This window comes from Scyliorhinus canicula, chromosome 16 (genome assembly GCF_902713615.1).
Source record: "Scyliorhinus canicula chromosome 16, sScyCan1.1, whole genome shotgun sequence".
Classification (NCBI taxonomy): domain Eukaryota; kingdom Metazoa; phylum Chordata; class Chondrichthyes; order Carcharhiniformes; family Scyliorhinidae; genus Scyliorhinus; species Scyliorhinus canicula.
The window spans coordinates 127,346,017-127,370,360 of NC_052161.1; the positions used below are offsets into that span (position 1 = coordinate 127,346,017).

Below are 24,344 nucleotides of genomic sequence, written 5' to 3' on the forward strand. Positions count from 1 at the left end.
ACAATACACTGCCCCAAGAGAGGCAGGCTAGCCTTGAGAAGTGCTACAAAGTTATGATTTTGCTGATGCATTCAGCCAATTATTAGAGCAGTTAGTGTTGGCTGCATATAGCAATAATTCTAATGAGCAGGCAGCACAAAGTTGGCATGTTACGTGCATTTCAGTCAATGTGGGTAAATCCCACTTCACAATCCATATGCCCATTTTTTGGGATGATCCCAGTTAGTCAGCAGAATGTGGGATTTCTGCTGCAAACTTGTGCAATCCCTACATTCCTGAGATCAACCTGCCCATGGTGGGTAGGTAAGAAGAAAGAGAGCTTCTCCCCTGGCTCACTTTATTCTGGAGGGTGGTCAAGGAGATGCTTAACCTCAATGAAAAGGTAGTTCTTATGTTGCCGAATAGCAGTCAAATGTTTTTTCCCCCTTCCCACTCCCAAGTCCTAAGTTCAAGCTGTTGGTCCTATTGGTGTGATGGGGTTCAATGAAGGGGAGTTTTCCCATCACTGGATGTGACTAAAAGATCAAACTCTTGTTTTCTGTTCACACAGTGGTTTTGATGCCATCCGCTACCCCCTGATGGAATATGTCCCAGATCCTGACAAGGTGAAGTGGAACAGTGCTGCATCAAGTAGGTCTGAAATTACCATGGTCGGTTCATTGGGCAACAGAGACAGTGATGTGAACAAATCTAAACTGGACTTAGTTGCAGCAACTGGAAAACCGCAGGATTCCTTACTCGGTAAGAACTGAAACTCACGTGGCACATTGCATGGTTAGAGCTGAAAAACACATGACTCATTGCACAGTGAGAGATGAAACACATTTGGTACATTGTATAGTAAGAGATGATATAACCTGAACAATGAGCACTGCTAGGTCTCTGCCCAGGGTCCATTCTGGGCTTTGTGAGAGGCCATGGTCAGTTGTGCCAGAGACTCTCCATTACCTTCCCCAAATACACATTGTTCATGTATGAACCTAGAGAGTGTTGGCAGCTTTTCACCATCGGAGTCAAGTAGCTGCTGTTCTCACTCAGGGTTCGATAGCAGTCGGGAGCAGAGATGAACCCGCTAACTGAGGCCAGTGTAATGTTACATATACCATCCTTTTTTAAAATAAATTTAGAGCACCCAATTATTTTTTTTCAATTAAAGGACAATTTAGCCTGGCCAATTCACCTACTCTATACATCTTTAGGATGTGGGGGTGAGACCCAAGCAGACACGGAGAGAATGTGCAAACTCCACACGGACAGTGACCCGGGGCTAGGACTGAACCCGGATCCTAGGCACCATGAGTCGGCAGTGCTAACCACTGCGGCACCGTGCTGCCCTATACCACCCTGACTGTACCTCAGCAACCATTGGGACCTCAGCAACCATTGGGAATCAAAGCTTATGGCCCGGATTCTCCAACTTTAAAAAAAATAAATTTAGTGTACCCAGTTCATTTTTTTTTTAAATTAAGGGGCAATTTAGCATGGCCAATCCACCTACCCTGCACATCTTTGGGTTGTGGGGGTGAAACCCACGCAGACACGGGGAGAATGTGCAAACTACACACGGACAGTGACCCAGAGCCGGGATCGAACCTGAGACCTCGGCGCCGTGAGGCAGCAGTGCTAACCCACTGCGCCACCGTGCTGCTCTTGGGTACTCCAACTTGGCGCCGGGTCGGAGAATCTTTTTTGTTCTTTTTTTTAATAAATTTAGATTACCCAATTATTTTTTCTATTAAGGGGCAATTTAGCGTGGCCAATCCACCTACCCTGCACATCTTTGGGTTGTGGGGGTGAAACCCACACAGACACGGGGAGAATGTGCAAACTCCACACGGAAAGTGACCCAGAGCCGGGATCGGGTCGGAGAATCTTGCGCACCGCCGCCCCAACGGCTGCTGCCCCATTCACCGGCGCCATTCTTTGGGCGCCCGCGGGATTTCCGCCAATCCGGTCGGGGGCCGTTGACAGTGGCTGTTGACAAGGTTGAGGAGGCAGGGCCTTCAAGGATAACCTCAGCTGGTACGGGAATTGAACCTGTGCTTTTGGCATCGCTCTGCATCACGAACCAGCCATTCAGCCAACTGAGCTATGAAGAACATGTATCAACGACTCAGACTTGACAGTCAAATGCTTCTGAGTATTGCTGTTTGTCTTCGTCTTACTTTCAGATAGGTCTTTCCTCATCCAACCCGAATCTTGTTTATCTATATATTCAGTTATCCATATATTCAACAACTAAGCTCTAGGTCCTGGAGCTCCTTCCCTAACCCTCTGCCTCGCTACCTCTCTTTGATCTTTTATGACGTGCTAAAAACCTACCTCTTTGACCGATCATCAGGTCGGCTGTTCTAATATACCATTAAGTAGCTCGATAGCTCTTTGGGCTTGAATTTTTACCTTTGCCGGGACCGGAGTGGAGGTGGGCAGGGACTAACTCTATCCCTACTGGCCAGCATACCAGAGTCCCGGCCGGGATTTTTCAATTGGCTTCTGGGTTCCCACAGGAGGTGTGGCCAGGTTAGGTGCCTGGACGCAGCAGTAAACACAGGCCGCCTCATAGATGGGTTCTGGCTGTAAAGCAATTTTTCAATTTAAACTTTTAAAAAGTGAGGGAGAGGATGTGTGGGATTTACCAAGCAACCCATCGTGAGTTTCCTGGTGGCAGGAGGCGGTCTGCCTGGGCCATCGCCGGGATGTTCCGGTCCCATCGTTGTCAATGGGATTTTCTGTTGACTGCGCTGCAGTCTGTTAAGTGCCGGGAAACATGTGGCGGGGGAACATTGTCGGCAGGACCAGAAGACCCTGTCGGCACGAACAGCTGGAATTTTCTGGGCGTGTCTCCATTTTGAACTCTCCTTTTCCTCACTTTTAGGATGTCTCATGTTGCTGCTTTAAAGCTAAAAGGCCTCCAATTAACTTTGCAGCTTTGCGCAGCACGGTGGCACAGTGGTTAACATTGCTGCCTACGGCGCTGAGGACCCGGGTTCGAATCCTGGCCCTGGGTCATTCTCTGTGTGGAGTTTGCACATTCTCCCCGTGTCTGCAGGTTAGGTGGATTGGCCACGCTAAAATTGCCCCTTAATTAGAAAACATAATTGGGTACTCAAAATTTTTTAAAAACTTTGCAGCTTCGAAAACCCGCCCAATGTCCTTAATTGGACAGCGAGCCCGCACTGTGGTCATTAATTGACTACTCTGGGAAAAATTACATTAAGTGACTGTTTCCAACAATGTGTGCTCCTGATTCCCATTTATTCTGACAGTGGGGTTCAAACACTCATCGGGCAAATCCTGCTCATTCTCTCTGATAACACTGGGCATGTTTTACTATAATAAAGATACTTTACAATTGCTAATTGTTCTTACCCACTCAATGTGGCACTTTCAATCTGAGCACCTTTTTCTTCTGCTTTGCAGTTTTGGAGGCCGAGAGTGCAATAGAATTGCTCAGAGGTTAAATGGTTAAGATTCATCGGATAATGCTGACACAGTTATTAACATCTGCTTCAGCAAGCCTGCTTAAAGCAAGCCTCCCCAAATACGAACTGAAATCTTCAGTGCCCACCATCACACCCAATGGGCAATCTTAAGAGTACAGGTGGACAGCAGGGACCCAGGAGACAACTCCACAATCCATTGCCTCAACCCTGACCTTTCCACTACCCTCTGAAATGGCACAGTGACTGGATTGAAAGTCCAGTCCATGGCATCCTCTGAAGTCCCAGGATGTACATGTGTCTTCAATCACTTCTCTTCCCCATCACATATTTATTTTAAATTAATACCTGGTGGCTTCAAGGAATGACTGAGGTTAACTTATAGATGGTGCAGTGGCGATTGGTGATTACTTGGCTTTCAAGGCTCCATTGAGCTAATTAATCCAGCACCTCAGTAGGGAAAGTAGACATCCATGTTTCAAGATGGTCAATCACTGATTGGCCATTAAATCTGGATGTGACCCAGTGCCCTGTTAAACACCCTCACACCTTTACATAGGCATCCCCACCCACCTGGACACAGCTAGGCCGATAAAATGGCAGCATGTTTCTTTAAGGCTAAATACACCCGTGAAAAGCTGCCATTGCTGTTTTAGTATTTGAGTGGGGAACAGGAGTGATGGAACCATCAATTCAGCAAACACGTATAGTTGGATCTTAACAGAGGCTTTAATACACTTACAATAGAGCCAGCCTATTCGTCGTTGAATTTCAGGTGAACTGGCAGGCTGGCTCTAAGGCTCTGATCTTTATACATCGGTCCCAGGGGGAGAAGTCCTGGGCGGAGCCAAGGGAGGAACCCAGTACAAACTCTCGCGTACTCCCAGAGCGACTCCCCCTGGTGGTCGGATAGTGCAACTGCATTTACAATGGGTAGATAACGAACATATATACATGGAGCGATATTGGCAACTATATATAGTGTGAATCACATTCACCACAAGGAGGACTCCTTCCTGGTCACCAGGTAAATGAAGTGGAGCTGCAAATCAGGATTGAGAAGCTGAAGGTCCAACACCTGTTCCTGCGTTTGTATAGTTCATGATCTGTGAAGCTTGGGTGTCTGTGAGGTGTGGTGTGTCTAAGAGGGGAGAGAGGTGGTGTCTGTCTGTGAGGGGAGAGAGGTGGTGCGTGTCTGAGAGGGGAGAGAGGTGGTGTCTGTCTGTGAGGGGAGAGAGGTGGTGCGTGTCTGAGAGGGGAGGGAGATGGTGTCTGAGCTGTGAGGGAGGTGGTGCGTGTCTAAGAGGGGAGAGAGGTGGTGCGTGTCTGAGAGGGGAGGGAAGTAGTGTCTGTCTGTGAGGGGAGGGTGGAGGTGCGTGTCTGAGAGGTGAGGGAGGTGGTGCGTATCTGAGAGGTGAGGGAGGTGGTACGTGTCTGAGAGGTGAGGGAGGTGGTGCATGTCTGTGAGGTGAGGGAGGTGGTGCGTGTCTGTGAGGGGAGGGAGGTGGTGTCTGTCTGTGAGAGGAGGGAGGTGGTACGTGTCTGAGAGGTGAGGGAGGTGGTGCGTGTCTGTGAAGGGAGGGAGGTGGTGTCTGTCTGTGAGGGGAGGGAGGTAGTGTCTGTCTGTGAGGAGGGAGGTGGTGCGTGTCTGTGTGGGGAGGGAGGTGGTGTCTGTCTGAGAGGCGAGGGAGGTGGTGCGTGTCTGTGAGGGGAGGGAGGTGGTATCTGTCTGTGAGGTGAGGGAGATGGTGCGTGTCTGTGAAGGGGAGGGTGGAGGTGCGTGTCTGAGAGGGGAGGGAGGTGGTGCGTGTCTGTGAGGGGAGGGAGGTGGTGCATGTCTGTGAGGGGAGGGAGGTAGTGCGTGTCTGTGAGGGGAGGGAGGTGGTGTCTGTCTGAGAGGTGAGGGAGGTGGTGTCTGAGCTGTGAGGGAGGTGGTGCGTGTCTGTGAGGTGAGGGAGGTGGTGTCTGAGCTGTGAGGGAGGTGGTGCGTGTCTGAGAGGTGGGGGAGGTGGTGCGTGTCTGAGAGGTGGTGGAGGTGGTGTGTGTCTGAGAGGTGAGGGAGGTGGTGCGTGTCTGAGCTGTGAGGGAGGTGGTGCATGTCTGTGAGGGGAGGGTGGTGCGTGTCTGAGAGGTGAGGGAGGTGGAGTCTGTCTGAGAGGTGAGGGAGGTGGTGCGTGTCTGAGCTGTGAGGGAGGTAGTGCGTGTCTGTGAGGTGAGGGAGGTGGTGCGTGTCTGTGAGGTGAGGGAGGTGGTGCGTGTCTGAGAGGTGAGGGAGGTGGTGCGTGTCTGTGAGGGGAGGGAGGTGGTGCGTGTCTGTGAGGGGAGGGAGGTGGTGCGTGTCTGTGAGGTGAGGCGTGTCTAAGAGGGGAGAGAGGTGGTGTCTGTCTGTGAGGGGAGAGAGGTGGTGCATGTCTGAGAGGGGAGGGAGGTGGTGCGTGTCTGAGAGGTGAGGGAGGTGGTGCGTGTCTGTGAGGTGAGGCGTGTCTAAGAGGGGAGAGAGGTGGTGTCTGTCTGTGAGGGGAGAGAGGTGGTGCGTGTCTGAGAAGGGGAGGGTGGAGGTGCGTGTCAGAGAGGGGAGGGAGGTGGTGCGTGTCTGTGAGGGGAGGGAGGTGGTGCATGTCTGTGAGGGGAGGGAGGTAGTGCGTGTCTGTGAGGGGAGGGAGGTGGTGTCTGTCTGAGAGGTGAGGGAGGTGATGTCTGAGCTGTGAGGGAGGTGGTGCGTGTCTGTGAGGTGAGGGAGGTGGTGTCTGAGCTGTGAGGGAGGTGGTGCATGTCTGAGAGGTGGGGAGGTGGTGCGTGTCTGAGAGGTGGTGGAGGTGGTGTGTGTCTGAGAGGTGAGGGAGGTGGTGCGTGTCTGAGCTGTGAGGGAGGTGGTGCATGTCTGTGAGGGGAGGGTGGTGCGTGTCTGAGAGGTGAGGGAGGTGGAGTCTGTCTGAGAGGTGAGGGAGGTGGTGCGTGTCTGTGAGGTGAGGGAGGTGGTGCGTGTCTGAGAGGTGAGGGAGGTGGTGCGTGTCCGTGAGGGGAGGGAGGTGGTGCGTGTCTGTGAGGGGAGGGAGGTGGTGCGTGTCTGTGAGGTGAGGCGTGTCTAAGAGGGGAGAGAGGTGGTGTCTGTCTGTGAGGGGAGAGAGGTGGTGCATGTCTGAGAGGGGAGGGAGGTGGTGCGTGTCTGAGAGGTGAGGGAGATGGTGCGTGTCTGTGAGGTGAGGCGTGTCCAAGAGGGGAGAGAGGTGGTGTCTGTCTGTGAGGGGAGAGAGGTGGTGCGTGTCTGAGAGGGGAGGGAGGTGGTGTCTGAGCTGTGAGGGAGGTGGTGCGTGTCTGAGAGGGGAGGGAGGTAGTGTCTGTCTGTGAGGGGAGGGTGGAGGTGCGTGTCTGAGAGGTGAGGGAGGTGGTGCGTATCTGAGAGGTGAGGGAGGTGGTGCGTGTCTGAGAGGTGAGGGAGGTGGTGTCTGTCTGAAAGGTGAGGGAGGAGATGCGTGTCTGTGAGGTGAGGGAGGAGGTGTCTGTGTGTGAGGGGAGGGAGGTGGTGCGTGTCTGTGAGGTGAGGGAGGTGGTGCGTGTCTGAGAGGTGGTGTCTGTCTGAGGGGAGGGAGGTGGGGCGTGTCTGAGAGGGGAGGGAGGAGGTGTCTGAGAGGGGAGGGAGGTGGTACGTGTCTGAGAGGGGAGGGAGGTGGTGCGTGTCTGTGAGGGGAGGGAGGTGGTGCGTGTCTGTGAGGTGAGGGAGGTGGTGCGTATCTGAGAGGTGAGGGAGGTGGTGTCTGTCTGTGAGGTGAGGGAGGTGGTGCATGTCTGTGAGGTGAGGGAGGTGGTGTCTGTCTGTGAGGGGAGGGAGGTGGTGTCTGTCTGAGAGGGGAGGGAGGTGGTGCGGGTCTGTGAGGTGAGGGAGGTGGTGCGTTTCTGTGAGGGGAGGGTGGTGGTGCGTGTCTGAGAGGTGAGGGAGGTGGAGTCTGTCTGTGAGGTGAGGGAGGTGGTGTCTGTCTGAGAGGTGAGGGAGGTGGTGCGTGTCTGTGAGGTGAGGGAGGTGGTGCGTGTCTGTGAGGTGAGGGAGGTGGTGCGTGTCTGTGAGGGGAGGGAGGTGGTGCGTGTCTGTGACGTGAGGGAGGTGGTGTCTGAGCTGTGAAGGGAGGGAGGTGGTGCGTGTCTGTGAGGGGAGGTGGTGCGTGTCTGTGAGGTGAGGGAGGTGGTGTCTGTCTGTGAAGGGAGGGAGGTGGTGCGTGTCTGTGAGGGGAGGGAGGTGGTGCGTGTCTGAGAGGGGAGAGAGGTGGGGTCTGTCTGTGAAGGGAGGGAGGTGGTGCGTGTCTGTGAGGGGAGGGAGGAGGTGTCTGTCTGTGAGGTGAAGGAGGTGGTGTCTGTCTGAGAGGGGAGGGAGGTAGTGTCTGTCTGCGAGGTGAGGGAGGTGGTGTCTGTCTGAGAGGGGAGGGAGGTAGTGTCTGTCTGTGAGGTGAGGGAGGTGGTGTCTGTCTGAGAGGGGAGGGAGGTAGTGTCTGTCTGTGAGGGGAGGGAGGTGGTGCGTGTCTGAGAGGTGAGGGAGGTGGAGTCTGTCTGAGAGGGGAGGGAGGTGGTGTCTGTCTGTGAGGTGGGGGAGGTGGTGTCTGTCTGAGGGGAGGCAGGAGGTGTCTGAGAGGTGAGGGAGGTGGTGTTGCGTGTCTGTGAGGTGAGGGAGGTGGTGTCTGTCTGTGAGGTGGGGGAGGTGGTGTCTGTCTGTGAGGTGGGGGAGGTGGTGTCTGTCTGAGGGGAGGGGGGTGGTGTCTGTCTGAGAGGGGAGGGAGGAGGTGTCTGTCTGAGAGGGGAGGGAGGTTGTGCGTGTCTGTGAGGTGAGGGAGGTGGTGTCTGTCTGAGAGGTGAGGGAGGAGGTGTCTGTCTGAGAGGTGAGGGAGGTGGTGTTGTGTGTCTGTGAGGGGAGGGAGGTGGTGTCTGTCTGAGAGGTGAGGGAAGTGGTGCGTGTCTGTGAGGGGAGGGAGGTGGTGCGTGTCTGTGAGGGGAGGGAGGTGGTGCGTGTCTGTGAGGGGAGGGAGGTGGTGTCTGTCTGAGAGGTGAGGGAGGTGGTGTCTGTCTGAGAGGTGAGGGAGGTGGTGCGTGTCTGTGAGGGGAGGGAGGTGGTGTCTGTCTGAGAGGTGAGGGAGGTGGTGTCTGTCTGAGAGGTGAGGGAGGTGGTGTCTGTCTGAGAGGTGAGGGAGGTGGTGTCTGTCTGAGAGGTGAGGGAGGTGGTGCGTGTCTGAGAGGTGAGGGAGGTGGTGTCTGTCTGAAAGGTGAGGGAGGAGATGCGTGTCTGTGAGGTGAGGGAGGAGGTGTCTGTGTGTGAGGGGAGGGAGGTGGTGCGTGTCTGTGAGGTGAGGGAGGTGGTGCGTGTCTGTGAGGTGGGGGAGGTGGTGTCTGTCTGAGGGGAGGGAGGTGGTGCGTGTCTGAGAGGGGAGGGAGGAGGTGTCTGAGAGGGGAGGGAGGTGGTACGTGTCTGAGAGGGGAGGGAGGTGGTGCATGTCTGTGAGGTGAGGGAGGTGGCGCGTGTCTGTGAGGGGAGAGAGGTGGTGCGTGTCTGTGAGGGGAGGGAGGTGGCGCTTGTCTGTGAGGGGAGGGAGTTGGTGCGTGTCTGTGAGGGGAGGGAGGTGGTGTCTGTCTGAGGGGGGGGGAGGTGGTGCGTGTCTGAGAGGTGAGGGAGGTGGTGCGTGTCTGAGAGGGGAGGGAGGTGGTGCGTGTCTGTGAGGGGAGGGAGGTGGTGCGTGTCTGTGAGGGGAGGGAGGTGGTGTCTGTCTGAGAGGTGAGGGAGGTGGTGTCTGTCTGAGAGGTGAGGGAGGTGGTGTCTGTCTGAGAGGTGAGGGAGGTGGTGTCTGTCTGAGAGGTGAGGGAGGTGGTGCGTGTCTGAGAGGTGAGGGAGGTGGTGTCTGTCTGAAAGGTGAGGGAGGAGATGCGTGTCTGTGAGGTGAGGGAGGAGGTGTCTGTGTGTGAGGGGAGGGAGGTGGTGCGTGTCTGTGAGGTGAGGGAGGTGGTGCGTGTCTGTGAGGTGGGGGAGGTGGTGTCTGTCTGAGGGGAGGGAGGTGGTGCGTGTCTGAGAGGGGAGGGAGGAGGTGTCTGAGAGGGGAGGGAGGTGGTACGTGTCTGAGAGGGGAGGGAGGTGGTGCATGTCTGTGAGGTGAGGGAGGTGGCGCGTGTCTGTGAGGGGAGAGAGGTGGTGCGTGTCTGTGAGGGGAGGGAGGTGGCGCTTGTCTGTGAGGGGAGGGAGTTGGTGCGTGTCTGTGAGGGGAGGGAGGTGGTGTCTGTCTGAGGGGGGGGAGGTGGTGCGTGTCTGAGAGGTGAGGGAGGTGGTGCGTGTCTGAGAGGTGAGGGAGGTGGTGTGTGTCTGTGAGGTGAGGGAGGTGGTGCGTGTCTGTGAGGGGAGGGAGGTGGTGTCTGTCTGAGAGGTGAGGGAGGTGGTGTCTGTCTGTGAGGGGAGGGAGGTGGTGTGTGTCTGTGAGGGGAGGGAGGTGGTGTCTGTCTGAGAGGTGAGGGATGTGGTGCGTGTCTGAGAGGGGAGGGAGGTGGTGTGTGTCTGTGAGGTGAGGGAGGTGGTGCGTGTCTGTGAGGGGAGGGTGGTGCGTGTCTGAGAGGTGAGGGAGGTGATGTCTGTCTGAGAGGGGAGGGAGGTGGTGTCTGTCTGAGAGGGGAGGGTGGTGGTGTCTGTCTGTGAGGTGAGGGAGGTGGTGCGTGTCTGAGAGGGGAGGGAGGTGGTGTGTGTCTGTGAGGTGAGGGAGGTGGTGCGTGTCTGTGAGGGGAGGGTGGTGCGTGTCTGAGAGGTGAGGGAGGTGATGTCTGTCTGAGAGGGGAGGGAGGTGGTGTCTGTCTGAGAGGGGAGGGTGGTGGTGTCTGTCTGTGAGGTGAGGGAGGTGGTGCGTGTCTGAGAGGGGAGGGAGGTGGTGTCTGTCTGAGCTGTGAATGTCTGGAATTCTTGAAGAAGTTCTGATGGCTGCCAGACCTACTGAATATTTCAAGCCTTTTCTGTTTTTATTTCAGATTTCCAGCATCTGCTGTATTTTGCTTTGATACTATTGTAGAAGAGGTGTCCATTTGGATTGTCCAGGATAGTTGTGCAGAGTGTGTGTGTGTGTGTGTGTATGCGTGTCAGTGGTATCTCTGCCGATTTGACGGGAGGGAGGTGGTGTTAACATATTTCTGCTTTGCCCTGAATATCGTTACTAACAATTTCTGACTTTGTAAAGATCTCGGTTTTCTCCTTCATAAACCGGAAACCTAGACAAACCCAGATTCTCATCCATAGTGAGAGAATAGACCCTCGTAAGAGTTATTTTAATTTTCCCCCTTGCCCCAGTGCTGTTTATAAATTAGAAAGACCTTGCCATTCCAAAGCATCTTTCATGTCTTCACGATGTATCAAAGCACTTTGAGCTAATGAAGTCATTTTGAAATGTGGTTAGTCCCTGTTGTAAAACAGGAATGTTTCCTTTGTAATTTTAATCCTGAAAGACTTTGCTGAACATTTTTGCACTGTATTCTCCAAAGCAGGGATGGTTAGCTCCACAATGCCTTTGTGAGCTGTCTAATTAACAGTTACCATTTGAGTTGCTGCAATGGTGCTGTAATGACTTACCTGAATCCACCCTACCTCAGCTCCCTCAGGGCTACCCCACAAGAGGCACAGTCCTCTATTGTTAGAACCTAGAGGATTCCTCATAGGAAACTGAATGTGAAACGTGGCACTAAACATGTCCCAGCACATGCCGGTCGTGGAGATGTTTAATATCACAGGGGTGAGTGCGAAAAATAATTGGTAATTAGCCCCGTTGAAGGCTTTTTTTATCACCACATCAACCCTTGAAATAAGCAAAGCCAGAGTCTGATTAAAATTTTGAAAAATCAGTGAACACATCTTGTTCCATTTTCCCTGCATGAGTACAGTGCAAATGCATGTGTACCAGCACAGTTTATTTTCTCGCACATCTCGGCGCCATGCCCTGGTTTCCATACCTTTGCCATGCACGTGGGCGAAGTTTTACAGGTTGAGATCATCTGAGTGACAAACGAGCACAGTGAGCTGGTCGCCTTGCATTCTACCCAGTTTTTCCAGCCCCATTTTAAAGGCGTACTGAAGATTGTAATGAGAGCTGCAGAAGGCAGAGGGCAGTGGAGACACAGGACAGACTCCTGCACTGCGCAGCACAGGAGGTGACAGAGCCTATCTTTGTCTCTTAAGGTGATGGAGAAGCAAGACTGAGAAAAGTGGGAGTTGTGGTGACGTGGGGGAGGGGGGGTGACAATGTCTCAGCATTGACTTTATGCTCTTGACCTGAGGTTGTGTAATTTTTGTTGTCACATTCTACAGTTCTTGACCTTTATCAGGATTCGTAAATAGAAACATAGAAAATAGGAGCAGGAGGAGGCCATTCGGCCCTTCGAGCCTGCCCCGCCATTCATTATGATCCTGGCTGATCGTCCAAATCAATAATCCCACTTTCCCCGCATATCCGTTGATCCCCTGCGTCCCAAGTGCTATATCTAACTGCGTCTTGAAAACATACAGACGGGATTCTGCAGTCCGCCAGCTGCGTTTTCCTGTGCGGCGCGAACCCACCAGCAGCGGGATTCTCCATTCCCCCAGCCGGCCAATGGGGCTTCCCATTGTGGCCACCCCAAGCCGCTCGGAAACCCACTGCCGGTGGACCGGAGGATCCTGCCAACGGAGAATTCCGCCTCAACTACTTCCTGTGCTAACAAATTCCACGAACTAGATTGATAAAGAGATGGTGGAGGGACCACTGCTTACTTGTGGCTTTTGGGGGATCCTTTTTGACCTTCTGGCACCTGGAGGACTCTTCTGTTCAACCGCATTGATGGCATCGGGTATCATGAGAAGCCAGGCAGGATGATGGTGAGGAGAGTGAGGCACATCGGAGAGTGTACAGTGATAGTAAGGATTGAACATTACCTCAGTGTGTGCTTTTCTGGGGCATTAGCACTTCCAATTCATCGATGTTACTTTGCTGCTCCCTATCTCCGTAATGTTCTCCAGCACAGCCCACAACTCTTGAGGTGTCTGCACTATTCCAAAGTTGGCTTCTTAAACATCCTCGATTTACATCACGTCAGCATCAACAGCCATACCGACAGCTGCCTTGATCCGACATTACAACAGTGATTCCACTTCAGCAGTACTTCGAGACGTCTGAGATTGTGAACAGCATTTTATAAATGCAAGTGGTTTTTTAAACTCTGAAATTCCCTCCCTGAACTCCTACATCTCCTATGCTGAGACTTTCCAGCTCCGTCGGGGCAGGTTTGACCGCGGTGGATGTAGTGATCCATTTAAATCCCCATGGAGTTTGACAAGACTGGAAAATCTAAGCTCTAAGGTGCTTCTTAAAACCTACGTCTTTGACCAAGAGTTTTGCCAACTAGCCTCATATCTGCTTGTGAGTTCAGTGTTCATTTTTACCTTATAATGTCCCTGTGAAGTTCTTTGGAGTGTTCTCCTACATTAAAGGTGAATAATTGCAAGATTCTGTTTTTTTTAAATCCTATCCCACTTTCAGCGCAATCTTTGTTAAAATCCTGGATTTTGACAGGTACTGAAAACTCTGATAGTCCTCTGTATCAGCTGAGTGGCCACTTGTGATCCTAGAGAGTGAAAGTTGGCAGGCTCTTTGACTGTAGGAGGCAGCATACACAATCCCAATTGTCTTCCCCAAAAACTCCCACATCCCGCTACCTCCGGCCTTGCACCTACACATATGCAGTATTAAACAGTGGTTACTGTATAGGTTTCAATATTTGCTCTGTCTGCAAGGAGGCAACCCCATTTCCAAATATTGACACACTCCTCCCCACCGTCAACCTCATTCCATGTTGTAACATCCTACGCAAAGGAAACAGTATCATCATTGCTGAAGGTGTACAGTACCACACAGCAAGTGCCAGTAAATTTCCTACATTATAACAGTGACTACACTTCGAAAACAAGTTAACTGGTTGTTTTGGATGTCAGAGATTGTGACGGGCGTCATATAAATTCAGGTCTTTCACTTCAGATAAAAGAAGACAGAATTCTTGGTGCTTGCATAGTGAATCCACTCCTCGACAGGCAATAACTCGGTGACCTTATCGACCTCTTCAAATTCCCTCCTGGACAACAATTTTAAAGCCTCTATTGGATGTAATTAGGAGCAGGAATCCTGGTGAAGTTTCCCCTTCCTTTGCCCAAGCATAATGAAGCCAATTGTAATGCCCCTATTGCTGACCCCAGCTGAGATCAGCTACCTGAGCACACACCAGGGATCAAATCTGGTAACAGTTTATGCTGCAGACTCACGTGTGCAGAGGACAAGGTTAAGGCAGCTGGAAATCAATTCACTAACAACCCCTAACACCTCGTGTAATCCCCAAATCCGAAAAGGTACGGCCTGCTGTTTGTAAATCTTCTTAGGCCTGGCAGCTGTCGGGGAAGGTCGGGGAAAGGAGGACCTGACACCCTTTCTCCCTCCGCTCCATTCAGATCCCATGTTCTGAAGGACAAATTGACCTAATTCCTTTGGAGAGAAAACAAAAATCTATGTCAACTGGTTACTTTTATATCTGTTCCTACTTCCTGATTGCTGTGTCTGCTAGTTTTACAGTCTGCTTGGCAGGATGATCAACACTCATCCAGACCCAGCATTTGTGGCTCGAACATAGATTGGCAGAGACTGGAGCAGACAGGACGGGTAGTTCACATTGGTTGCTCCAGTTGCATCTGTGCACAAACAGTTATTGTCAACCTAGAACAAGTGCCATAGATATCCACAGATTAGTTGCCCTATTAAATAACTGTGTCCGTGGGTGCGCTCACTTTTTAAAAAAATGTTTTCAGAATTTTGGTGTTTTTATTGCCTCACGGCGCTGAGGTCCCAGGTTCGATTCCGGCTCTGGGTCACTGTCCGTGCGGAGTTTGCACATTCACCCCATGTTTGCGTGGGTTTCGCCCCCACAACCCAAAGATGTGCAGGGTAGATGGATTGGCCACGCTAAATTGCCCCTTAATTGGAAAAATGAATTGGGTAGTCTAAATTTATTTTTACAAAAAGGAATGGAAAATGCAGCCGTCTATCACAGTCAATACAAAGTCAGTCCTCCAAAATTATTGGAGTTGAACGGACCTTTTTAATTCCCTCGTTTGTTTTAAAGACATTTTCAGCTTTTTTTCACTTTTTACCTTTCTCAGTCATGAAGTGCAGGCAGGGGATCTCTCTGCACCTCCTGGCTGGTTTAGCTCACTCGGCTAAACCGCTGGCTTTTAAAGCAGACCAAGCAGGCCAGCAGCACGGTTCGATTCCCGTACCAGCCTCCCCGGACAGGCGCCGGAATGTGGCGACTAGGGGCTTTTCACAGTAACTTCATTGAAGCCTACTCGTGGCAATAAGCGATTTTCATCTTTTTCATCTTTAGAACCAGCTGTGAGAAGGAGTGGTTGCTTAGCTTCTTTTTAAGTTTCTATATTTGACATATTCTTTGTGAACTTCATGACTTGAATGCAGTATAACTTGCCATTCCTCTACCCTTCACACAAATCCCACATTTTACTGTTAAGAACATTAGCATAGGACCAATTCTTCTTTGTGCACTTGGACAGTAATAGTTGCCAGTCTGTTGGATCATGGGAATGGTGAGCATGTATCCATTATGTCCTTGCCTGGTGTTTTCATGCACGCATGATCACACACACAAACATGCGCAATCGCACATACACGCACGTGCACTTTCATACGCTCCCACACTCATTATCCAGTGGCTTCATACACACACATTTTCACACTCTCTCTCTCTTACTCATAGTGTCTTCTCACGGGAAGCACAGTGGCACAGTGGCTAGCATTGCTGCCTACGGCGCTGAGGACCCGGGTTCGAATCCCGGCCCTGGGTCACTGTCCGTGTGGAGTTTGCACATTCTCCCCGTGTCTGTGTGGGTGTCACCCCCGCAACCCAAAGATGTGTGGGGTAGGTGGATTGGCCATGCTGAATTGCCCCTTAATTGGAAAAAATAATTGGGTACTCTAAATTCATTTTTTAAAAGTGGCTTCACACACACACAAACTTTCACACACAGACATGATTTCACATGCCGTCACACTCACTTTTCTGTGACTCACTGGATGAAAATCAGTAATAAGAATTTGTCATACTTTAATCTACCCTCGATCAGTGCTATTGATATCACTAATAGCACACTTATCTACTGCCTTAGCTGTAATCAGCCAACTCATCATTGTATAGGCATGAAACTTGGAACTCTCCTTGCCTGCATGGTCAATTTTGTAAATTCTCAAATTATGCTTTCATACTTATTTCTCAAAATGACTTGCCCAAGCTAAAATGCAGACCAGTCTCCACAGTAAAATTATACATCCAGGTTTTCTATTCGGCTGATTTGGAGATGCTGAGGATGATCCCTCTCAGGTTACAGTCTGTCCCCTTCCTGCATCCATACTGGTTGTGAAATCAAGGTTGTGGAAAACCAAACATAGGGCGGGATATTACCAGAATTTTGCAATGTCAGGCTCAGAAAGAAAACTGGTGTGTAGCTTTCCAGTTGCACAGAGCAGTTTTCTTGTGGAATCTTGGGCAAAAAAAGGAAAGGGCATGGTATACGCCATCACTCTGGCAGGGCAGGACCACATAGAAGTGGGAACCAGCTCCGAAGAGATTGAAAAGGGCGCCCCGATCAATGCTTTAGTCCCCATCACGGAGGTACCGGGGGCTTGCCCCAGCAATCTTCACCAGCATTCCGCCTGCACCTCGCATCAATGCTCCCCCCCCCCCCCCCCCGCCCCTGCCCCATTGGGGCTCCCAATAGGCACCGTCCCTGGCACTGCCCCTGCACAGGTTGGTCCAGGTTGACACTATCAGGATGGCATGGTGACAACCTGGCATTGTCAACCTGTGTCGCGGTGCAATACCAGGGTACTGCCCAGGCATGTCTCCTCTACCACCCCCTCCCCCGGGGCTATACCTGCGTCTGCACGGTGTGAATATTTAGTGAGGGGGGATCGCTTGGCGGAGGAACCGCTAATAACATTTAAATCCATTCAAGTTTCTAGTGACGTCGCTGGCAAGAGGCAGGGAAAATCGGGAAATGTGATCTCTCCAGCGAGATTTGCATTTCCTGATTCTCACGAGATTTTCTGCCCACGCCGCCAACAGCAAGTGCAGGCTCAAGATCACGCCCATTGTGTCATCTCTGACTCAAATACATTCTCTCCTGGGACCTCCCAATAATGGAACTTTCCAACTCCCCGCCCCCATAACTATACACTTTTGAAACCCTAAGTTTCGCTTGATTACTGCTTCCTTGTTTTGTTTTTGTTTTTTTTAAACAAATTTAGTGTATCCAATTCATTTTTCTCCAATTAAGGGACAATTTTAGCGTGTTCAATCCACCTATCTTGCACATCATTGGGTTGTGGGGGCGAAACCCACGCAAACACGGGGAAAATGTGCAAACTCCACACAGACAGTGACCCAGAGCCGGGATCGAACCTGCGACCTCGGCGCCGTGAGGCAGCAGTGCTGCTTCTTTGTTTTCTCATCTTTTCATCCTTGGCAGTGTCCTGTATCATGACCTTGCTGTTTAACCTAAGCCTCTCAAGTTAATTAGTATTAACAAAAATCCAAAGTCTTTCACAGATATTGGCAGCTATCAACAGGTCTGGTAAGGGAGATCAGGCCAGCTTGACATTGCTGATAACCCACAAGTTAACAGAGGGCAGTCTGACCTGTTCAGAAACAGGGTGACTCAAGCTATCAATCAGTAAACTCAAATTACAAATAACTCTGAATTGAGCCATTTTAATCAGGGTTCTGCTTGGTTTAGCTTTAACTTGGTTTAATAACAATAGACTTTAAGCTTCATAGGGACTTTTCATTCTGGTTCTATGGCTTTTGTGGAAATGTTGTGGTTGGCACTGTTGCTTCACAGCGCCAGGGTCCCAGGTTCAATTCCCGGCTTGGGTCACTCTGTGTGGAGTCTGCACGTTGTCCGTATGGATTTTCTCCCACAAGTCCCGAAAGACGTGCTGTTAGCTAATTTGGAGGATTCTGAATTCTCCCTCAGTGTACCCGAACAGATGCTGGAGTGTGGCAACTATGGGATTTTTACAGTAACTTCATTGCAATGTTAATGTGAGCCTACTTGTGACAATAAAGATTACTATTATTATATTGAAGTAATCCTGAATCTTTTTGGTCAGCTGACCAACCATAATTATTTCCCTGACCCCCCTTCTCCCAGTTGCTCCCAGAAGAAAGGCTGTCGGGAATTTCAAATTGCTCGTTAGTGAATCTTCTGCAGGGTTGAAAATTAGAGAGACATTAATAGCCATGTTTGATCAATTCTTTCCCCACCCCACTAGAAGGACTTTGTTGTTTATCTAAAAAGCGATCAACAGGCTGTGCTCCGAGCAAAACCCATGATAAAAAGTCAGACACAGCCTCTGGATGGACCAGGCATACTGGTCAAATGCCCTTTTCTCAATCAGGACAGGGGATAGAACATAGAACATAGAACGATACAGCGCAGTACAGGCCCTTCGGCCCTCGATGTTGCACCGACATGGAAAAAAACTAAAGGCCATCTAACCTACACTATGCCCTTATCATCCATATGCTTATCCAATAAACTTTTAAATGCCCTCAATGTTGGAAAGTTCCATCTCATAACTAAAGTCATTGAGGAGATCTCCCATGGGAGAGTGAATAGGTTCTGCTGGTGACTTTGGTGATGATGTGGGAAAGGATCATACCTCGGGTGGCCCTAAACAGTCCAGAGCAGCGAGATCCAGGGGCAGTTCTTGATCTGTTCACTGTCTGGACCTTTACATGAAGGAGTGGACACTTGGTGAACACTAAGATGGCATCTTTGGGACTGTGCCCCAGCCTGAATCAGCACCTCCAGGAAATCGGGAGGCGAGAACAACTTGGTTTAAAAAAGGATGGTGTAGGTTGGAACTCCAACTCAAGTTGCAGTGCAGGCTCCATGATTACCCCAGCTCCCCTAACTTGTCAGCTTCTGATATCACAAGTCAGGAGCAGGAACTTAGCCCCTCGGGTAGTTCAAGGGACGCAGTGAAAGGAAATGCATGACTAAGCAGGGAGGAATTCAAACTCCATATTATAGATTTATATTACAGATTAATATAAGGTTAGAGACAGTTGATCAATAATTAACACTATGCCATCAACACTACTCAGCCCATCAGCTGTCTTAAAAGGATGAGGAATGGACAGAAAACATTTCAGATTAGATGACAGGGCACATTACTCCTCACTGCCTGAGTAAATATGACACCATTTTCGAGTACTTGCAGTTATTCATTTTAAGCTAATAACATACTAATAGCATTGCTCTCTCCCCACCCACCAACTGAGTTTTATTTGCTGGTTTAAATAGCTACTGCTTGGGCTATGTTTTATTTTCTCGTCCTATGCCAGTTGCAAAACTTAATTGACATAAATTTGGGAGTTATGCTGGAATGCCACCCCTTGCATGGGTGCTGGGGTGGGAAGGTGCATAAGCATAGTGTCCTCTCACCATCACAACCTGATTCCAGCCTGCTGGGATAAAAGTCTCTGCAATCACCCGATTCCAGAATAAGCTGAGCTTGGACACTCTCAGCTCAGGTGTGATTGGGTGTGGGAGCAATACAGACAAACCATTTTTCATATAGCTCAAATTAAAATTGAAATGAACGGCAGCGAGTGCAGGAACTGGAAGTGTCACCGTGGTGCAGTATAGGTGTCATCCTGAGCTTGCGGAGGAGGGATGTGGGGGGGGGGGGGGGGGGGGGGGGGGGGGGGGGGGGGGGGGGGGGGGGGGTGGGGGGGGTGGAGTGGGGGGGATTGGAGACACCTTATTGGTAGCTTGGTCTGGTACTGGTTTAAAAATAATAATAAAATAATCTTTATTATTGTCACAAGTAGGCTTACATTACCACTGCAAATCAAAAAATCAAATCAAATCAAGTTACTGTGAAAATCCCCTGGTCGCCACATTCCGGCGCCTGTTCGGGTACACTGAGGGAGAATTCAGAATGTCCAATTCACCTAACAAGCACGTCTTTCGATCCTTGTGGGAGGAAACCAGAGCGCCCGGAGGAAACCCACGCAGACACGGGGAGAACGTGCAGACTCCGCACAGACAGTGACCCAAGCCGAGAATCGAACCTGGGACCCTGGCGCTGTGAAGCAACAATGCTAACCACCTTGATATTGTGCCACCCATACAGACATCAGATGCCAGCAAAGGGGGCTCTTCCACCCTCAGTGCTGACACCTTGCACCTTGATGAGCACAAATATTCACACCACCCTCACGCCTTCCCCCGGATAAAATTAAATTGCAGTGTCCAAAACAGTAAAAGGTGTTGACAATATACAGTGCCAGAAAACAGAAAAGATTCAAGCAGATTCACCACACTTTGTCCAAGACTCCAAAATATTAACCTGCAGCATGCGCTTGAAATGTAGCTCATTGATTTCCATGAGGCAACTTCCATATTTAGTCATCAGAAGTCTGAGGGGCAGCTGAGGTTTAAAAGAATTTTTTGAAGAACCTTCTCCAGCATTCTAGATCTGAACTGAATAAATGGGCAACCTTAAGCAGCTATAAAAAACAATCCAGTAACTCGACGAGACAAAACAGATAGGACAGTTACATATTGCAGCCCTAGTGTTTCTCCTGTATTGATTTGTGCACTTATGGAACAGCACTTGATGTATTAACCATGCTGAAGTGCACCAGAAATAGAAGTGGAAGCATAAGTGAATAATGCATTTGGATGGGAGAGCCATCTCCCTGAGACACAGCAGCATGTAGACAGAGTATTCCTTTATGGGTCTGCAGAAAGCAGCTGCACTTAAAAAAAAGAGAAGAAAATCACACTATTGTGACTTATCCTGGAAGAGCTTGCAACGTAAAACATTGTTCACTGGTTAAAAAAAATAGTGTCAGCCAGTCCCACATAGGATTTATTTTTCAATGTACTAGTCCTTTGTATTCTAGCTACGCTTTCGCTAGTTCGAATGCTTGTTCGTTTGCAAATGCCTCAGTGACTAAGAAAACCTTTGAGAATTGCTTTGAGGTTTATATTTTTCTCTGCGCCTCTTTTCTCTTCATTTTATTTTGTTGTCCCACATCATTAGCATGTGCCAACTGGCACTCCCTAATGGTAGGTGGCTAGCTCCATAGCCTCAGCTAATGGTGCTGCGTTTTCAGACTATCAATGGCAGCACTGAGTCACCTCTGAGTCAGAAGATTATGGGCACTGCGCCCGGTCCGGGAGAATAGCGGGAGAGGCCCTAAACGGGGGGCGCGATTCTCCACTGCCCACGACGGGTCGGAGAATAGCAGGAGGGCCTTCCCGACAATTTTCACGCCCTCCCGCTATTCTTTCCCCCCCCCCCCCCCCCCCCCCAACGCCGCCGCCCACGACACGAATCGCTGCTCGCCGTTTTTACGGCGAACGCGATTCTCCCCTAGCCGATGGGCCGGGTTCCCAGGCCTTTACGGCCGTTTTCACGAACGCAATCACACCTGCTCTCAACGTTCGTGAAAACGGCCGCAAAGTGCCGTCCCGGACAACCATGGCACCGATTGGCATGGGCCCGTGATCGGTGCCCACCGCGTCCGATACCCGTGCACTATTTGTTCTACCGCCGCCCCGCAGGGTCAGTCCGCGGGGCGGCTGAGGGGCATGACGGCCCGCGCATGCGCGGGTTTGATGTGTCTGCGTGATGACGTCATCCGCGCATGCGCGGGTTGGAGCCGTCCAACCCGCGCATGCGCGGCTGGCGTCATCGTGCGCGTCAGCCGGCATGACGCTTGGCGCGCGGATTTACCGACGATCGCTAAGCCCGCGATGCCGTGCTTCACGGGGCCCCGCTGCTAGCCCCGCCCGGGGGGGAGAATCGGGTCCTGGGAGGGGGCACGGAGGCTGCCGTGAAACACAGCCAGTTTCACGGCAGCCTTTACGACTCGCCGCATTTGCGGAGAATCGCGCCCGGGGTTCGCGCCAGGCGGCGAATAGAGGAGCACCTGACACAATCACTGGGCGTGAAACAAATGCAAATTCAAATATGCTCAGACAGGGCAGCACGGTGGCACAGAGGGTTAGCCCTGCTGCCTCACGGTGCCGAGGTCCCAGGTTCGATCCCGGCTCTGGGTCACTGTCCGTCTGGAGTTTGCACATTCTCCCTCTTGTTTGCGTGGGTTTCACCTCCACAACCCAAAGATGTGCAGGGTAGGTGGATTGGCCACGCTAAATTGCCCCTTAATTGGGAAAAATGAATTGGTTACTCTAAATTTATAACAAAAAAAAAATATGCTCAGAGTGTTTCAAGCTGGGGTCCCAAGATTCTGCCCTCACCCCCCGTGGTCCCAGGATTCCCTCCACCCCCCCCCCCCCCCCCCCCCCATTTCAGTACTGGTCTCCAAAAATGATGTTGACGCCGGGGGGCTCGGAGGCCATTGGAGCCCTCGCCTCGGCAGTGCCAGACTGTCAGGTTTCCTGCCCGAGATGACACTTGGTCATTTTTTGGGAGAATTCTACTCTATGAATCCCACTTCAAAGATTTGGGTGCGATCTTCCGAAAAAGGAATAAAGTCCCCGAAAAGCACGTTTAGCCGCGTGTTTCCCGGCACTCACAGTACCGAGAAACACACGGCTATTCAATGCGACTTTCTTTGAATAAGGGGCCTAGGCCACACATAGCCCTGTTTTCTACAATGGGGAGCTCTTGCTCACGGGAACTGCCCATTGTACTGAGAGATTGGGACAACATTTTTAAATGGCATCCCCTCTCCCCCAGCCCAAACCCAATATGGGAGGGTCCTTCCATATTGCCAACCTGGCACCATGGCAATGCCAGGCTGGCATCCAGATGGCACCACCCAGCCCAAAGGGCATGAAGCTGGGGGCCTCTGATCCCATGGGAGACCCCTACAAGTGCCATTCCATCTGGTCCTCATTTGTGGGGACCAGTACCAAACGGCACTCACCTGAGGTCCCCGAGGCAAAGGGATTGAATCGCAAAGCCTCAGGTACCTCAGGAATCTGCACATTAGAGTAAGGCTTACTGCCTCACTCTAATATGCAGATGTGCTCAAAGGTGATCCCACCCATTGTGGGCGGGATTCCCCTTGCAACGTCTCGCAAGATTGCATTGAATCCCGCGAGGTGTTGTGAGCTGGGTAGATCCCAGGAGCCGGAGGATCGCAATCTTCATGATGAAATCCAAGCTGACACTCCAGTACAGGACTGGGGGAGTACTGCACTGTTGGAGATGCCCTCCTTCGGGTTAGAATTTAACTAAGGCACCATCCATCCTCTCAGATGGATGTGATAGATCCATAGCATTATTTTTTTTTAAAGCAGGGAAATTCTTCCCAGTGTCCTGGCCAATATTCATCTCTCAACCAACATCAGTAAAAAACAGATGATCCGGCCATTATCACATTTCTGTTCGAGAGGTCTTGTTGTATATAAACTGTTTGTTGTGTTCCTACATTAGAACCGTCATGACACTTTAAAAGTATTTTATTGACTGTAAAGGGCCTTGGGACATGCTGAGGTCACTGTATAAATGCAAGTCTTTGTTACTTTCTCACTTCTCTCAAAGCCACTGCCAGTATAGACTAAGCCCCATGGAACAGAAGATCCCAGCCTGCACTAAATTAACTGCTCTTAGTTAGATGGATCAATGGGCTTGGCTACAATGCTTTCCATCATTGAATAACTGGATAAGTACTCACTGTCAAGGCTCAGTGAAGAATGATCACATAGAGCAAATAGCAGAGGGCTAACGGTGCTTTGTGCGACTGCTCCGGAGAAAGAGACCCTGCCCCAGTGGCAGCATTCCGGAGAGTGGAGAAGGCAGGGAATGAATCTGTAACTCAGCAGCTCTGTGGAGGTTCTTCCTCAACTGCTGAGCGTGTTAGTTTCAAACCTCCTGCTTTGGAGGAGGAGCACATTTTGGAGCCTTTGAATCTGCTCCGAATTTATCTGGAAGCTCGTCTCCAGTGAGTTACATGTGGGGAATTTCAGATAGCTCTTGATGAATGCTGCTGCGCTGATGAGGGGAGTTTAAACAGAATTAGGTCCGATAAGAGCTTCAGCAAGAAGACCGAAGGCAGCACATCCGTCTCCAGACAGCCTCAGCAGCTTGCAGACTGCAGCTGCTAGTACCCTCACAAGGAGACAGGAGATGCTGACTGTGTCAACTGTCTGCCAGAAAATACTTTATTGATCATTTTACTGGCACAAACCTGTACTTAGGACTATAGCATGAGGCTGTTTTATAAATATTTTATGTGTCTTAAAATAATGGAGCCCTTAAAACGGCGATGTCTCCGTTTCAGGAGCCAAGACAGTCAGTGGAGCTGCAAGCAATTCCCGTCACAGTGATAGCAAATGTATGCAGCACAATATCTTTAATGCAAATAAGCTGCAGGGGTCTTCTTGGCTCCGTTAGTAACACTCTGCTGTAGGTTGTTTGAGTTTCACTCCCAAGACCTGAGCACGTAATCGAGGCTGACAGTCCAGTGCATTCATAACAACATCCATGTTGTCAGAGGTGTGAGTCATAAACTCAGGGATCTTCACAGTTTACTGGCCAACACCCCACCACCAAAGATATGGGCTGCATTTTATGGGCATCGGGGCCCCATGCAACCTTCCCTATCTCTTCCCCCCCCCCCCCCCCCCCCCCCCCCCCCATTCGCTCCCCACCCCCTGGCAACCTGGCCCTAGTGAGGGGGTGGAAGGCCGGGTTCAGGCGGCCAGGGCAGGAGGGTTAAACTGGAGGATGGCCTTTGGGGGGGGGAGGAGGCGCTCTGATGGGCCCAGCATTCACCCTACCCCATCTGTTGCCAGCCATTGCAGCTAAATGTACCAGGTTC

At 51.0% G+C, this 24,344-nt stretch overlaps 1 protein-coding gene across 1 annotated transcript in view; it reads left to right on the forward strand.

The window, feature by feature from the left end:
* Positions 1–24,344, forward strand: part of LOC119979455 (MORN repeat-containing protein 1-like) — a 261,776-nt gene that overhangs the window by 64,312 nt on the left and 173,120 nt on the right. Inside the window, exon 10 of the mRNA XM_038821709.1 lies at positions 551–741. Within this exon, the coding sequence (XP_038677637.1) occupies positions 551–741 (191 nt within the window). The remainder of the gene's footprint in view (positions 1–550; positions 742–24,344) is intronic.